Consider the following 17,788-nt stretch of genomic DNA (forward strand, 5'->3'; position numbering starts at 1 on the left):
AACCATGTTTACAAAGAATAAGTTTTAGATGGCCTTAAACAACAAGAAACATTTTGAGAAATAAACTGTGAATTGAAAACTGAATTTGTATCAATTTTATTATGCATTTAAAATTCAAGTTTGAGGAGAGAATTTTTGTATTTATAATAGAAAAACTGAGACAACACTTAAAAAGTGTAGCAAAATTAGATTTGCAAGCAGAAAAATATACAAAAACAAAAGCTATGGCAAGTGAAAATCAAAACCATCAAAGCACAAGGAGCAATCAGAACACAATAATTTATTGTGATTCAGTAAATAAGTTTAGTTTACTACCTTAACTCCTCACTAAAGATTTAAAACATTCACTAAGAAATTAGTTTTAAAGGATCAATTATAACTTATACATAATTTTTATATGTTCAACTAAAATTTTTATTTTTCATAGGCTAAGTAAAAATCCCAACTTTTAACGGACTAAATTAAAATCTCCACTTTTTACGAGTTAAGTAAGAATTCTAATTTTTTATAAGTTAAACTAAAATCTCAACTTTTCAAAGATAATAAGTTGGAATCTCTGTTTTTATAGTTGCAACAGTAAGGTTTGCACAAAACAATAACTATCATACTTTTTATGGACAAAGATATAACCCTTACAAACACTTTGTTGGAAGATGAAATAAAAGTTAAACTCATAACAAAGATAACCCTCAAGAATATGAAATACAACACACGAGGGTACAAACAAGAGAAATAAAAAGAAGATGAATGACAAAGCACTTCACTCTCTTGATCTTAATTAATTTCTGGTTCAAGAAGAGCTTCATAAAGAGCGATCAGATAGTTGCTAGAGGTGAAGGAATTTGAGCATAAAAGACTATTACTCAAACAACGGAGTTTGGTTTAGAAACGAATTCAGGTTAGATTGACTTTGTCTTAAAATCATTGGAAAATAACAAACTCCATCTTGTGTAGCTCTTGTCCTTTTATGAAAGCGTGAGGGCTGAATTAAACACTTGAAATTTGCATATATTTGTAATTTCTTTTTATTTAATTGATAACAGTCAAATTAGTAAACAAATAATATATATGTTAAAGATAAAATATTTTGCACAACATATATATTCATATAATTCTTCTTGTATTAAGAGAAAGGAATCTATCTTGATAAAGATATAAAAGAAAAGCATAGAAGCTTGATATTTTATCATTTTTGCTCCAATTGATTGGTGAGTATACTTCACTTGATTTTTATCCAAATACTCAAAAATACTTTGAGCACTCGATTGTGTTGGGAAATTTGTGTTTTGATTTATGAAAAAAATAATCTTAGAAAATATATTTTCAGTAAATTTAGTTTGTTGAAGATTTTCAAAATGTTTATATAAATCATTATATATATATATATATATTAAAAAATCTCGTACTCATATTTCTTTCAAAAACAACTAAATACTGATTTTGGTTGATAAATGAGTATGAAGTTTATAAATATATATATTTTTAAATTAGAGAACTTCAGGCTCATATATTCCTATATACTTCAAAATAGCAAAATATAGTTTTATGTTAATCGAGCTTAATGTTAAATGTTTGAAAAATATTTTGAAAGTATAAAAGCCTTTTGTAAACTAAATATATGTATTTGTGAAACTTTTGAAAGCAAAGTATTTAAATAATCTTTTAAAACTTCTACAATTGCCTTTGATAAAAAATAGTTTTATTTGAAATCAATCGAGTACTGCTGAGTATATTTTTCAACATATTCAAGTATTTAATCGAGTATCATAAAAGCCTACTCGAGTATATGTTATACAAAATCTTATTTACTAAATCTACAATCGAGTTTGGTATCTCTATAATCAAGTATCTTGATAGCTATTAAATTCTAAGCATATTTTTAATCGAGTATTGTTTTATGTGTTTTTCAAATCAGTCAATTAAGTGTTTTAGTAAAATTTCTTTTCAATCGACTATTAAGATTTTCTACTCAAGTAATTTTTACAACTTTTCTGTATTTTCAAAATCAATCAAGTAAGTATGTTTTTTAGTCAAGTATCCTTCTATTATCAAAACTCCAAATATCTCCTTATTCAAGTATGTCTTTCTCTCAATCGACTAATGTATTTTTATAATCGATTATTTATATGTTTTAATCGAGTATGTGCTTATTTTTAATCAATTACCAATTATCTATACTCAAGTGTGTTATTCTATTAGTTGAGTTAGCTTAGTTTAGAATTCAAGTGCTTAATATAAAATCTCTGTGGCTTGTGAGTCAACCAAGTAATAACTTAATCATGCTCGAGTGAAGCTTGTCTATAATCGATTAAGTGATTTATCCAATCAAGTATGTGCTTTATTAGTCGAATATCTCTAGCACTTAGTCGAGTGACTACCATCTAATTTCAAATTTTATAATCGTTACTCAGAAAGCAAAAAGAGAATAGTTTTGATCGTTAGAATTTTATTTGCTTATTTCAATACGTCTAAGTGTTTTCTTATAAAAGATTGATAAATTATATTTATGCAAGTATGCTTAATGCTTATTCTTATATTATGCATATGATTCTATCGATTTGACTGTTATTAGTCAAATCAAAAAAATTATGAGTTTTGCAAATTTTTTATACAAAATCTCAAGCCTCAAGTTTCTATAAAAGGTCATGAGCTTCAAGGAGAAAGTAGCCAATGAATGGTTGATTCAGCTGCCTAATCTTGATAGATAAAGCTGCTGTTGTTCGTGCATTATTCATTCCTATCATACACTAGACACAACAAGCCTAATCTTTTTTGGCCTATGCAAAATGCTTGAATGAATTTTCTTCATATTTATCCTTTCCACTCAAAACAACCATCTACTAAGGTTTCATGTATATCTTTCTAAACTAAGTATTAGGATAAGAGAGCTGATTGCTTAATTCATTCATTATTGTAACTCTCTTTTGCTTAAGAGAATTCTTTGTATCATTGTATACTTTATATTTTTCTTTTGAGAAATCTTGTTACAATGTTTTGTGAACTTATAAAAGATTATACCTTGTCCTTTAAAAGGTAATGGTTGTGGTTGGGTCTAGAATGAAAAAATCTTATGTAATAAGTTATTGCTTAGCCTGTAAAAGCATGAGTTCTTAATTAGCCCATGAAAAGTGGAGGTTACTATTTAGCCTGAAAAACTAAAGTTCCTACTTAGTTCATAAAAGTGGAGATTTCAGTTAAACTTGTAAAAACTATGTATGTATGAGTTATAGCTAAGCCTTAAAAGCTAATATCCTTAGTAGATGTTTTTTAAATTCTTACTGAATAACTAATATAGTAGACTATAGACATGTTGGTTGAACCACTTTAAATTGTTGTGCTTATGTTCTCTTCTTCTTACTATTTCCGTTTTAATATCTTTATTATTTATCTGTTATGCATATGTTTTTCATTCATAAACACAACTTAATGCATTGTTTTTCTAACTAAAACATTTTTTTAGTTGGAATCATCTTAAAAGTCATATATTTTTAATTGTCTTATAAACTCCTCATTTCAAATATACTTTTTTTTATCTTTATATAAAAACTATATAATGAATATCTTACATTTGGTTTTCTCAAAATAGTTCAGTTAAACCATACTATGTGTTGGTCCCTTAGGGTATGACCATTCAAGAGGGGGGTGAATTGAGTGATTTAAATTTTTCTCAATTTTAATAAATATTCTTGATTAATGATTTTATTGAAAAATATATATTTGATAAATATAATAAATTATATTTGAGATTAATAATAAATGTAAATCACAAGATATAACAAAAATAAATATAATGAGGCACAAGACAATTTATAGTAGTTCGGTGTCTTCACATACACCTAGTTCACTCTCCCAAGGTCTAACCATTCTTGGGGTTCCACTAAAATAATTTCACCAAGGTTTCCACACTAGCTCACTTTGGAAACTAGATACACACCTAAATTACAACGGGTTCCAGGAAAACCACAAACACCAAGGTTTTCTCTCTAACTTACCTTGAAAACTAGATTCACTTAAATTTTAACGGTTCTAGGAAACTTATACAATCCATGATGATAATTTAATTGTTCACAAATAATTGTCCACACTTGGACACAAATAAACAATTAAACACAAAATATACAAGGCAATAATATTTAAATAAATAAATAAACGGTGACTTCAATTTAAATGAAGAAGATCGGATTCGACTTTGTGATCTTTTTTTCTTCTCTTACCTTGTGACTCTTCAGTGGATGAATAATGAATCTTTGAGAGCCTTGTAATGCTTGAAAATTAGCTTGAGAGCTTTTGGGAGCTTTGGATGTGTAATATGTGCAATGAATACTCAAAAAATGAGTTTGGAGGTATTTATAAGCATTTTAACCACTAAAGAAAGGGCTAATATGAAGTTTGAAATTCAAAAAATATTTAGACTTTATCAAAAAATAAGAAAACATGTCTCACATTTAATTCAAAATAAATTTACTCTTTGTATCTACTTTTAATTCAAAATAAATTTATTTATTTTATATGAGAAAGAAATATATTAATTTATATCATAAAAATATTTTTGTTAATCATTAAAACTTAATTAATATGAGCAAGTTGGCTCAACACTATGTATTTAGATGATATTTTAACGATCATTAGTCTTTTGTAAAATAGTTTTTATTGCATGCTCAAAGTCTTTCTAAAACAGTTTTTTATTACATACATATAAGCTCTTCAAATCCATCTATAAATACGTTTATGCATTCATTTATTTCATATGTTAGAAATTGATCTCTCATTGTACAAAAAAGTTTTCTAAATATTCTTTCCTAAAAGCATACATCCTCTTATTAATATTTTCACATATGAATTCTATCAAATTATCTCTTATGAAAATTTTTGTACATGCATTCTTACTTTTTCTATTTGCTGTTGCATCCTATTTGTAGTTTAAGAAAATGTCTTTTTCAAATAACTTTATTGCATCATAAATTTTCAAGATATTTTCATCATTTGTAAAGATAGTGAAAACATCAAATTTACCCTCTCTTGAGTAATCTTTCAAATTGGATGATTACCAGGACGGTTTGAGATTAACAAACTGATACTTGATTTAGCCATACCAAACTTGTTTTAATATTTGATTATGTAAGACCAAATATGTTCTATTCAAAACTTAAGTTAACTCGAGTGGCAGTGTAGGATAGTTAAAACATAACTTTGCTTATTTTATTTACTCGAATACTTGTTGATCTATTACTCGAGTAGTTATGAATTCAAAGTTCACTTGAATCATGTACGAGGAGGGCTCATTTGAATATTTGATATATAATTAAAGTTATTGCATTAATATTTTATTATCAATATCATCATCAAAACATTATTAATATATGAACTCAATCAATAAGATTTTCAAATGTTCTTCCATTAGATTTCAGAATATTGAGAATTATAGAAATTTGATACTTAACAACACAGATAAATTAGGCTCCATAGATCAAAACTCAAAAATTAAGGCTGTTTTCTCTTTGTTTTTCAATTTTTAGTTTTAAGTTTTGAATTCACTTTCAGTTTTTTATTTTGGTAGTCTGTTTTTAGAAAATTAAAAACGTGTTTTCTTTGTCATTTTGAAAAACTATTTCTCAAAACAGAAAATTAGAAAACGCATTCTCTTTGAAATTTTTAAAATATTTTTTTAATGATATTTTATTTAATAAATTTGATTATTTAGTAAATTATAAATATTTAATGTTAATATATTATTAAAAAATATATACATTTTAAAGTTAATGAATTTTGTAATATTTTTTCCCATTACAATAATAAAATATGAATGAATAAATAAATAAATAAATGTATTTTAAGTTTAGAGTTTGTTTGGATGAAAACACTCAAAACAATTTTTTGTTGTTTTGAGTTTTTTTTATAATTTTTTTTTCAAAAATGTATTTTTAAAAACAGCAAAGAGAACGTATTTTTATAATTTAAAAAATTAAAAATTAAAAATAACTTGAAAACAATAAAGAGAACACAACCTAATATTTTGAGTATATGATGATTTACTCAATAACTTAATATTTCTTAAAAGTCATCAAGAATCTATATAATAAAACATGATGATTTTTGAAAATGTATAAGAGAAAGACATTTTAATGGCTTGGATCAATTTTTGGAGATTTGATGGCTGGGATGAATAATTTTCCCGCCCACACGCAGCATCTCAGTGTCTCTCTCCCTCTCCCTCTGTCTTTCTCTCTCTCTCTCTCCCTCCCTCTTACCCACCCATCCCCAGCCCCTTCTCTCTTTCTCTCTCTCTCTCCCTTCCACTCACCCATCCCCATCTCCAGCCCCCCTCTCTCTTTCTCTCTCTCCCTCCCACCTACCCATCCCCCTCTCATACTGCAGTCGAAGCTGTCCGTCGCCACCGCCTGAAGCTCCATTGGGGTTCCTCGCTGATCAAAGCCGTCGCCGCCCGAAGCTCCATCGTAGCCTCCTCGCTGCTCAAAGCTGCTAGGGCCTCAAGCTCCATCGTCGCCTCCGCTGCCTCAAAGGTATATATGTATATATATGTATTTTGTGTGTGCGTGTGTGTGTGGAATATGTATTGTGTGTTTGTGTGTGTATATATTTACATAACATTATATAGATAGATATATATATATATGTATATATTTATATGTATATATACTAGCATATACCCGTGCCTAAAGGCACGGTGTAAATAATATTAAGATTAAAATATAATTATAATTTATACGTATTATATTGTAATAATTTTATTTATACTAAACTCTCTACAAAACTCAAATGAGAATCAAACATATAAAATTTATAATGTTCATTAATATTATAAATCAAAATATAAGAGCAAGTAAAGAAAAAAAATTATAAACACTGAACAAAAAATAAAAATAAAAATAAAAATTATTATATACTTATTAACGTTTTATAATAAAAAGAAAAAAGTTACTAAATCTATGTAATAAAACACATCAATAAGTGTTTTATAATCTAAACAAATTAATTAAACAATGAATAATACATACCAACCGCCATGGCCGTAGCCATCAATCGGGATGAGGGACCCCAATTCGAGATTGGAGAATCTCATGGTTGAAAACCCTTGTGTTCCTGAAACTTAGGGTCTCCGATCATGCGTGGTCGAAAACTCTTTAATTTTTATATTATTTTAATTTAAAATTTTTTTATTATGCTTAAAATAAAAAATAGAATTAATAAAATAAAAATAGAATTAAAAAAATTCTTTTTTAATATTTTCATATTTAAGTAACTCAATAAGATAGATTAATTAATTTCACATTTCTTTAAGTATCAAAAATTTTAACAGCAAAAGATAAAAATTTTAAATTTTAAATTAAATTGAAAAAGAGTTCTCGACCTTGGTATAAAAAAATTAAATCTTCTTCCTCCTACGTCTTCTTCTTGCAAAGCACGTAGCCGTCGTGTATTGTCGCTCCCAGATTGCTGCTCCTAATTTCTTTTTCCTATTTATGTGTGTTAATTTCACATTTCTTTACGTCTTCTCCTAAGTTCACTTTAACCTATACTGATGGCCGAAGAAGTAGTCTGAGATGCAGTTCTGTAGGAAAAGAAATAGAATAAAACTACAAAACAACGCAACTGATAAAGGATCAAAGGGAAATAAAAAGTGAAAATTTCAAATTAAAGAGTCTGTTTTTGCCTATCTTAACTTCATTATTATTATTTTGCTTCATTATTTAACATCCAGCCACCCCACCTACAGAATACACTAAACACATAAATAGGAAAAAGAAATTAGGAGCAGCAATCTGGGAGCGACAATATACGACGGCTACGTGCTTTGCAAGAAGAAGACGTAGGAGGAAGAAGATTTAATTTTTTTATACCAAGGTCGAGAACTCTTTTTCAATTTAATTTAAAATTTAAAATTTTTATCTTTTGCTGTTAAAATTTTTGATACTTAAAGAAATGTGAAATTAATTAATCTATCTTATTGAGTTACTTAAATATGCAAATATTAAAAAAGAATTTTTTTTAATTCTATTTTTATTTTATTAATTCTATTTTTTATTTTAAGCATAATAAAAATTTTTTAAATTAAAATAATATAAAAATTAAAGAGTTTTCGACCACGCATGATCGGAGACCCTAAGTTTCAGGAACACAAGGGTTTTCGACCATGAGATTCTCCAATCTTGAATTGGGGTCCCTCATCCCGATTGATGGCTGCGGCCATGGCGGTTGGTATGTATTATTTATTGTTTAATTAATTTGTTTAGATTATAAAGCATTTATTGATGTGTTTTATTACATAGATTTAGTAACTTTTTTTTTTTTATTATAAAACGTTAATAAGTATATAATAATTTTTATTTTTATTTTTTGTTCAGTGTTTATAATTTTTTTTCTTTACTTGCTCTTATATTTTGATTTATAATATTAATGAACATTATAAATTTTATATGTTTGATTCTCATTTGAGTTTTGTAGAGAGTCTAGTATAAATAAAATTATTACAATATAATACGTATAAATTATAATTATATTTTAATCTTAATATTATTTACACTGTGCCTTTTGGCACGGGTATATGCTAGTACATATACATAGCAATTACACTTAAGGTTAGAGTAATATTGCCATATATTTTATATACTTGGAATATTATGAACTTTCCACAGCACTCATCTATTATGGATATTTAAAATATGCTTTGAAATCCTAGAACAATCTATTAACATATTAAACATATTAGCATATAAGACATAACAATAATCTTATTCACAAAGAGATAAAACATAGTAACGAATCTATCAAAACAATCTCAACATAACATATGAGAGTATTAAAGTTTTAATTAGCATAAAATATTCGTCATCAAAACATTATAACAACAAGCTCAACAATACCATTTTATGTTTCCCCACATATGTTCATGTTTGGATGTCATATTAGTTAATTTTAAAAAGCAAAGTTATTATTTGCGACCATTTTATTACCATTTAATTTCTTTTTATATTCAATAAACTTTGATATTGTAGTAGATTTAGGCCCTCATGTTTCCACATTATTGTATCTTTAAACTACAATGATTTTATTACTATCAATTATTTTTAATATTAAATGAACTTTGAGACTATAGATTCGGAGAACTCCTATTCCCATGATCTTTCATTTGTACGCATTAGCGCTTCAAATGAAGTGCGACATATCGAATTTGCTCAGGTAGATTAGTGCCCATAAATTAAGATAAATTTTATCCGGAGTCCTTGTGACTTTAGTCATCCATTATTTACAGTTTATTTTCAGTGTTTCAGATCTATGTAATTTATTTTTTATTTTAAATAATTCTTTTTAAAATACTAAAAGTAAACCATAGAAAGTATTTGTAAAAATGGCCTGAACTGCTAAAATTTATCCCATGAATTACTTGTCCTTTTCCCAATGACAGTGGGAGAAAGTGTGAGTCAGTGAGACTCAAACCAGACAGTAACAGGAGAAATTGTGAATAGAACATAGCTACTCCTTTAAAGCAGTGAGGGACTTGTCGCTTCACCAATCCCTCTCTTTACTACTGAAAATCGTTAGTGATCCTACGTATCACCACACACTTTATAGCCCATTCGCGCTTTTCTCCATTCCTCTATGCTCCCCCCTTTTGGCGACAGTATGGTCTCTTCTCTGGCATCTCTCACCCACGAAACTTTCATGGATTGCCTTGGCTCCTTTCTTAATAAGTTTCTGGATTAATCCATTACCTTGGGGTCCATTTCTTATGCTTATTTTTTCTTAATCTTATTTCTTTATTAAGTTAACTCGATCTTTCTACAGTACATTACCTGCTGTTCAAAATTTTTTTTTTCTTTTTGCCTTTCTTATTATGTATAAAATCTGTAATTTAGGATCAAGGTACGTGTGTTATGCTTTGTTATTTAACCTAAACACCAATCAGGATTATTGTCCACAAGATAGGATGTAACATGATCTGATACTAGTAGAGCTTTGCGAAAGAAAACACATATAACTAGCTTGTGCAAAGATTTTAGCAGCCTCCTAGTTTAGCAACGGTGGAAGACAAGTAGATGATCCAGGGAAAAGCTTGGACAGAGAACACATAATAAAGGAACTAAGATCCCTTTCGGGCCTACGATTTTCGTGAGAAAATGAAAGAAAATAAGTGAATAATTTCATTTGATAATCTAATCTTATCATAATATGAATTTATAGTATCTACATATTTGTTTTCTTTTCCCTCTCAAGCACAGGTAGAAATGATTGAGCATTGAGCCAAATGTGAGTTGAAGCATCTGTAAAATGGTGTAGTTGGAAAATTATTAGTACAACAGTCATACATCGAATTCTATATGCTGCCCCCAAGTCATACTCAAAATATGATAATAATTCCATTGTGTGGAGCCATGCTTCCAAGGATGTAAAATCAACTAATGTGCTTGTTTAATCCAGTACTCTCCAAAATAGCAAATTGTGTCCTGCATTTGATATTTTTATCATTTCGCCTGCCGTTTTTAGCTCAAGTATATTATTCCTACTACAAATGTAGCTTGCAGTACCTCTCAAGTGCCAAAATTTCAACTTACCCCCATGAAATAAAATTTCCAGTGAAATTATGGTTGGAAATCCAAATTTTATGATGAGTACGTAAAGATCATGAAAGTGGTGAACCCTGTTTATACCAATTAATTCTAACTTAAAACAAGTTAAAAGGGGTGGCAACCATTCTTCTTTGAGACAATCAATTACCCGAATCCCAGACATAAAAATATCTCGTGCTCTTAAACAAAATAGTTAATAGGTTCACAATTTGTGTGCAAAATAGCTTTTGTACATTCTTCGGTTAAAAATGGGAATACATAAGCGGCGACAAGTGGACAGACTTGTTTCTGGTATTATCTAGTTGGAATGCTTATCGGTTCCTTGTCCAGCCCCGAATGTTCCATGTCCTCTAGATTTGGAGCTTAATCACATGATCTCTTGTTCAGCCTAAGTTTAAGAAATGCACTGTAATTGGACAAGAATAGTTGTTGCTGAAGCAGAAATAGCAGAATTGTTGCTTAAGCCAGTAATAGAAAATTAATACAACCTGAGCCCTTTTTGTTAGAGAGGAAAAATTGCAAATTCACCTTGTGTTTGAATACCTTACAACAATGATCACAAATTCCAATCCAAAGCAACTTAACATGCAGTAGTGTCCTTTTCCTCATGGAAAAAAAACAAGCTTCGTCACAAGGACAAGCCCATGTTATAGCATTATTCTTTCTGATAATGTCAGAGAACTGTCCCTTTCTTGACTTAGCAACTTCTTGTGGTTCAAGTTCCCTTCTAAGTAAGGCATCGTGGTGACCACCCTTTAGTTATCACTGGGTGAAGATGAATAAGTGTATAAAGATGGGGATAAATCTTTCAAGCCATCAAAACTACAAAGAACCTTCTGAAACTGATCTGTGCTCATTATTGCAACAGGTTTTTACATTTATCTCTTCTCCTTTTCAACTTTCAGGCTTGGTTGTAGATATAGTGAACTCTAAATGACCCTAATCTTGTATTGTCTGTGATGTTCTTGTAGTTACCAAAATGTTGAATTCATCTGTGAGATTTGCCCCATATTCCAAGTGAATTTCCTTCATGTATGTGAGCTTTCAACTTGCCATGATTTCAAGTTTAGCCATATGCTCCTGTGTCTTCTTTTTCAAGATGCTGAACTATTAGAAAACTTTCTTTCTTTTAATTACTTTGCTAACATAGTAACAAATGGTGGAAGGTTCCTTCCTTAATTAGTGACAAAGATAATCACTGGCAACTAATCAGGAAAATAACCGTTTATAATCATAATTGTGATCGCAAAAATAATAAGAAACATTATCATTGCATTTGATAATTCATTTGACATAAACACCTCATACATTTGGCAACATTACGTGCACGATTAATTTATATGTAATCCTTGTGTACTCGCATGGCTTGCGTTGCTTCAATGCATCTATTTGGGGAAGGCATATATGGATGCGAGGTGTGATGTCTTTATTGTTTTCACAATTTCGGTTCTAATTTTCTATTTGATTTATCACCTAATCCTTGCTGGTAGACAAGTAAACTAGGATTTCAAATTACAGAATAATATGGATCTAATTTGCTATTATTAAAAGGTTTGAAAGTGATTGAAAATGAAAATATCTCTACCTTAGACAGGTGATTGTCACCTAGCATTATTATGCATTTCATCATGGCTAAGGAACCTTACCTAAATGCTTCAGTGTTATAATCAATGGCATTACTGGAGCTAGAGATGACATGATGTTGCAGCTAGAAACTAAATTATTTGATTTGTCATTTGAGACGATAAGTTTGAATACTTTTGAAACAGGGGGCCCACATATGGTTTAGGTCAATGATACTGAATGTAGATAGACATAGAACTAGAAGTTTTGGAGCTGATGAGAATCTGCGTCATGCCATAACCGATGCTCCATGCAGTAGGAAATGAGATGTGTCTTCTGAGATGACTTCATCTCTGCTACCTGTGGATATATAGGCGTAGTGTTACCATCAAACAAAAACAGGAACGATTTACGTAGCTGAAAAAAAAAAGAAAAACAAAAATAGGAATGACTTCTTTGCTAGCACAAAACAGAATTGGAAAAACTTTAGTTTCTGAAAAGTAAGTACATGTAGACAAACATGAAAACAATGCAAATTATACCACGCGGGATTTTTCCAATGGCAAGACTCCTCTGCAACTTTCTGCTTTGATCCCTGGCTCTTTACAGAAACATCTCCTCCCAAAATACAATGAAGTAATGCAAGAAATGGTTTTGACATCATCTTGAGGAGCTCTAATAGTTACATTTCACTGTCTTCTTTTTGGTGATGTTATCAGCAATACATATGTTGTTGGAGAGATTTTCAAAAGGATTTGGTTGTAACCTTTGGTGAAGGGTTGCAACACATATGAATGGTTGAAACGGGTTGTAACATTATCATAAATAGGTTGATGTATTCTTGGATTAAAAACGCTTGAGAATTCATATTGTTTTTCTCTCATTATTCTTCTTACATAAAACTTCATAATTTTCGTGCATTCAAAGATCAATTCTTTGTATTATTTTACTGCAAAATTAGAATACAAAACCTCTTGTGTTTGTTATAAATTCCTTATGTTCGGGTCTATTGTCGGAAATTGCACATTCGCCAACAAACATTACATTTGATTCCATTGTATCTCGAAGGCTTGTTTGGATCCCTTGTGCATTATATTTTGAGACAAAAAAAATCTTAAGGAAAGAGAGTTTTCGTGCCTTGGAATCTTCCGAGTTACTGCAGTATATTTTCCACTACAACACCACAATTCTTTAACAATCTTAAAACTTTATTTCTTGAAGTTGGGATGGCTCCACCAGCTTCTTCTCTATGGGATTTTGCTATTGATTTTGTGAAATTGAAGAGGTTTAAAGGATCTAATTTCCGGCGTTAGTAGAATAAAGTACACTTTCTCCTTACCACACTCAATGTGGTATATGAGCTTACAACACCAAGACCGGAGGAAACTGAAGATAAAAGTTTGGCAAATGAAAGGGCAAGGAAGACATGGGATCAAGATGACTACATTTGCAAAGGCCACATTTGCAATGCCATGTCGGATGCTTTATTTGACCAATACCATAGCAAGAAGAGTGCAAAGGACATTTGGGATGCTTTGAAGGCTAAATACATGTCTAAGGATGCCACAAGTAAGAATTTCTAGCCTCTAAATTTCATCAATATCATACAGTGGACAATAGAAAGGTAATTGAACAATTTCATGAAATAGTTCACATTTATAACCAATTTCATCATGACATGACATGAAAATGGACGAATCCTTTGTTGTATCATTCATCATTGATAAACTTCCTCCTAGTTGGAAAGATTACAAAAAGAATCAGAAATATAGAAACAATGATTCTTTCCCTTGAGGAGTTGGGCCAGCGTCTTCGAATAGAAGAGGACTTTAGAATGAATAACTCTAATGAAAACAATGGCCAATTTTCTAACGTTCATGTGGTGGAGGACGGAAAAGTTACCAACAAAGGGAAGGAGGGAAAACAAAACTCTTCAAAGAACAACAAGAAAGAAAGACGTGTAAGTTGATTAAGTCATTGTATGACTTAAACAGGCACCTAAGCAATAGCATGAGAAGTTTGATAAAATTGTTGTTGCCAATGGATTTAGAATCCATGAATCAGACAAATATGTGTATAGCAAATTTAATGGACCTAAGGGTATTATCATTTGTCTATATGTGGATGATATGTTAATATTCAGAATGGAATTAGAAGTCATAAAAACTACTAAGTCATTATTATCATCCAACTTTGATATGAAGGATATGAGACTTGCGGATGTGATTTTGGGAATTAAAATCATAAGAAAGGATACTGGGATCATGCTTACTCAATCACACTATATCGAAAAAGTGTTGAAAAAGTTTGATCATTTTGATTGCATGTTCGTATCTACTCCATTTATCCAAATGTTAGAATAACACTAGTAGAGCGGTATCTCAATTAGAGTATGCTCAAGTTATTGGATGTCTCATGTATGCTATGACATCTACAAGACTAGATATTGCTTTCGCCGTTGGAAAAATGAGTAAATATACAAGCAATCCAAGCCTATTTCATTGGCAAGGAGTCTATAGAATTCTAAAATATCTAAAAGGAACCATGGATTACGACATACATTACTTCGATTATCCTCTAGTTTTAAAAGGATACAGGGATGTTAGTTGGATCATCGATCGAGAAGATCATGCATCAACTAGTGGATGGATTTTCACACTTGGTGGAGATGCTATATCATGGGTTTAAAGAAACAAACTTGTATAGCGGATTCCACCATGGCCGCGGAGTTTATAGCATTAGCTTCATGTAGTAAAGAAGCAGAATGGCTAAGGGATTTGTTGATTGAAATTCCTATTTAGCCTAAACCTATGCCTCCGGTTTCTATCCATTGTGATAGTGAGGCTACATTGTATAGGGCATATAGCCAAATATATAATGGCAAGTCTAGACACGTTGGGTTAAGACATAGCATGGTTAGACAATTGATCTCTGATGGAGTCATTACCGTAGACTATGTGAAGTCAAGTCAAAACTTAGTGGATCCTTTGACGAAAGGCCTTACAAGAGATTTAGTTTCTAAAACGTTAAAGGGAATGAAATTGTGGCCAATTCATAATCATCAATGATGGAAACTCGACCTAACACTTAAAACATCAAGATCTTAGGTTCAATGAGTAAAATACGTTATACGAGTGATTGCAAACATTTAAGTTAATCCCAAGGTAGAAATGTTTGGAAACGTATCGATAATGGGAGGTTGAGCTAATTTGCTCTTAATAGGCTTATATAGATATCTATAAAATGCTTTAGATATGTTTGACATTTTCAATAACCCTACCTATATGAATATCGGGGATGGTGCTATCTTCAAAGTGGTTTGGCAAACTACTCAAGATATTCATGAAAGGAAAACCAAGATATGGGACACATGGCCTGTTCAGGTATCGGTACTTATGAACACAATAAGGACATTCAAACGAGTGCGTGAGTTATTTCCGATTAATTAGATAGGGTCGTTGGTTCAAAGCTTGTCTACCATGCCACCTTGATTGACATTTGAAATGCTTTCGCTACGTGAAGGTTCAAGTCCAAAAGACACTTTCATATGTGCATAAGTTTGGATAACTTACACAAGAGTTTTTCAAAACTTCATCCATTTTAAAAATGGTGGAGGATTATTGGAAAATTTTTCAAAAGGAATTGGTTGTAACCTTTGGTAAAGGGTTGTAACATGTATGAATGGTTGTACATTTGGTGAAAGGTTGTAACATTATCTATAAATAGATTGATGTATTCTTGGATTAAAAACACTTGAGAATTTATTTTGTTTTTCTCTCCTTATTCTTCTTACATACAACTTCATAGTTTTCGTGCATTTAAAGAGCAATTCTTTGTATTCTTTTACAGCAGAATTATAATACAAAGCCTCTTGTGTTTGCACATTTGCCAACAAACATTACATTTGATTCCATTGTATCCTGGAGGCTTGTTTGGATCCCTTGTGCATTATAGTTTGGGACAAACAAAGTCTTAAGGAAAGAGAATTTTCGTGCCTTGGAATCTTTGGGTTACTGCGACATAGTTGCCATTACAACACCATAGTTCTTCAACATATGTGACATCGAAGTTGAGTTCATCTTAACTACTTAAGTTCTAGCAATTATCTATAGAAAAATGCACAACATTGGTTAATTGAATGTGATTGCACAAATTCCTGTAATTATCAAGGACTATTTGCGGACTCAATCCCCTCTAAGACTCATTTGAGAGAAAATAAACAACAACAAAAAGCTAAGTCAACATGGTTTGGCCAATTAGATGAGAAAATTTTCTTGTAAATATAAATAGACACAATGATAAGAAATGTTTGTTGGAGATTTACGATTTGCTTGTATATTTCTCTCTTTACTTCTTGTATTTTCGAGGTGATTAGATTAGGTTTGTTAGAGGAGAAGATAAGGAGGAGAAGATAAGAAGATAGGTTTGTTAGGAGAAGATAAGAAATAAGAATCTCCTTGATTATAGGAGATAATTGTTTTCGTGTTTTGAATTCTTAGGAGATAGATGTCAAACCTGTATATATACATGTGATAAAGTGCAAGAGAATAATTTATTCTCTCTAGTACCTCTTGTTTCATGGTATTAGAGCCACCGGTTATGGTACCCTCAGGTTATTAATCCCATCCAAACATGGCTAGAAACCAGCTGACTTTAGCAGAATCATCCGCCGCCCAACCTGTCAATCCAATAACCCAATCACCATCACCCTTAGTCAACAACCTATCTCTGCAAATCATTCACCATAAACTTAAGGGAGTGAATTATCGAGAATGATCGCAATCTGTGATACTTGTGATCAAAGGAAGAGGCAAGGTTGGACATCTAACGGGAGCAATCTTACCCACTATTAGAGACAAAACCGAACTATGGAGCATGGGAGGCCGAGAACTTGATCATGATGGCTTAGCTCATCAATCCCACGAAGCCAAGCATAGTAGAACCTATCTATTTTGCAAAACTTTGAAAGAGATATGGAAAGCTATGCAAGAGGTTTACTCGGATATAGAAAACACCTCTTAGTGCTTTGAACTCAGGTCCAAAATTCGAAATACCTATCAAGGCTCCATGACTGCAATTGAATATTACAATACACTTATTGAACTTTGGCAGGAGATGGATTTGTTCTATGAAATTGAGTAGAGCTATTAGATCGATGCAGGAAAATACAAGAAGTTATAGGAGAAAGAACAGGTCTTCAATTTCCTCCAAGTACTCAATGTAGATTTAGATGAAGTGCGGGGACGTTTACTTGGATCCAAGCCTTTTCCATCCATTCGAGAGGCATTTGTAGAAGTTCGGATGGAGGAGAATAGAAAGAGAGTTATGCGCAACTCTTGTAACTCGGAACAAATCACCCAAAATTCTACTCTGGTTGTTAATAAATGTGAGAAAGGATGAGCAATTCAAAATCGTGAACAACAACAACAAAAAGGGAAGCCATGGTGTGATCACTGCAACAAGTATGCTGGGAGATCCACGGAAAGCATTCCAATTGGAAGCCTAAGAAATAGAGAGGGCATCACCATGCATCATAGGTAGTAAAATCAGACTTTGGGCAAACTGTCAGTCTCAATTTTTCAGCTAAGCAAATTGAATTTTTGCAAAACTTGCTGAACCAAACAAGGCTCTTCCCCCAG

At 31.0% G+C, this 17,788-nt stretch overlaps 2 protein-coding genes across 64 annotated transcripts in view; one reads left to right on the forward strand and one right to left on the reverse strand.

The window, feature by feature from the left end:
* Positions 1–11,305: 11,305 nt before the first annotated feature.
* Positions 11,306–17,788, forward strand: part of LOC127805979 (uncharacterized) — a 93,465-nt gene continuing 86,982 nt past the window's right edge. For 5 of the 46 annotated variants that reach the window (XR_008024296.1, XR_008024295.1, XM_052342862.1 and 2 more), the window contains exon 1: positions 11,306–11,454. Coding sequence is in view for 7 of the 46 variants with exons in the window: in XM_052342862.1 (XP_052198822.1) it covers positions 11,362–11,454 (93 nt within the window). In the remaining 39 variants the exon portion in view is untranslated. Of the gene's footprint in view, positions 11,455–11,557; positions 11,623–13,370; positions 13,719–17,788 lie in introns of all 46 variants that reach the window. The other 41 variants (XR_008024262.1, XR_008024280.1, XR_008024265.1 and 38 more) reach the window with 31 other exon arrangements.
* The window catches only part of LOC127805981 (uncharacterized), a 90,464-nt gene continuing 84,692 nt past the window's right edge, over positions 12,017–17,788 (reverse strand). For 17 of the 18 annotated variants that reach the window (XR_008024298.1, XR_008024299.1, XR_008024308.1 and 14 more), the window contains one exon: positions 12,017–12,509. Coding sequence is in view for 6 of the 18 variants with exons in the window: in XM_052342873.1 (XP_052198833.1) it covers positions 12,408–12,509 (102 nt within the window). In the remaining 12 variants the exon portion in view is untranslated. The remainder of the gene's footprint in view (positions 12,510–17,788) is intronic. The other variant, XM_052342880.1, reaches the window with a different exon arrangement.

The sequence above is a fragment of the Diospyros lotus genome, chromosome 7 (assembly GCF_014633365.1).
Source record: "Diospyros lotus cultivar Yz01 chromosome 7, ASM1463336v1, whole genome shotgun sequence".
In the NCBI taxonomy this organism is placed as follows: domain Eukaryota; kingdom Viridiplantae; phylum Streptophyta; class Magnoliopsida; order Ericales; family Ebenaceae; genus Diospyros; species Diospyros lotus.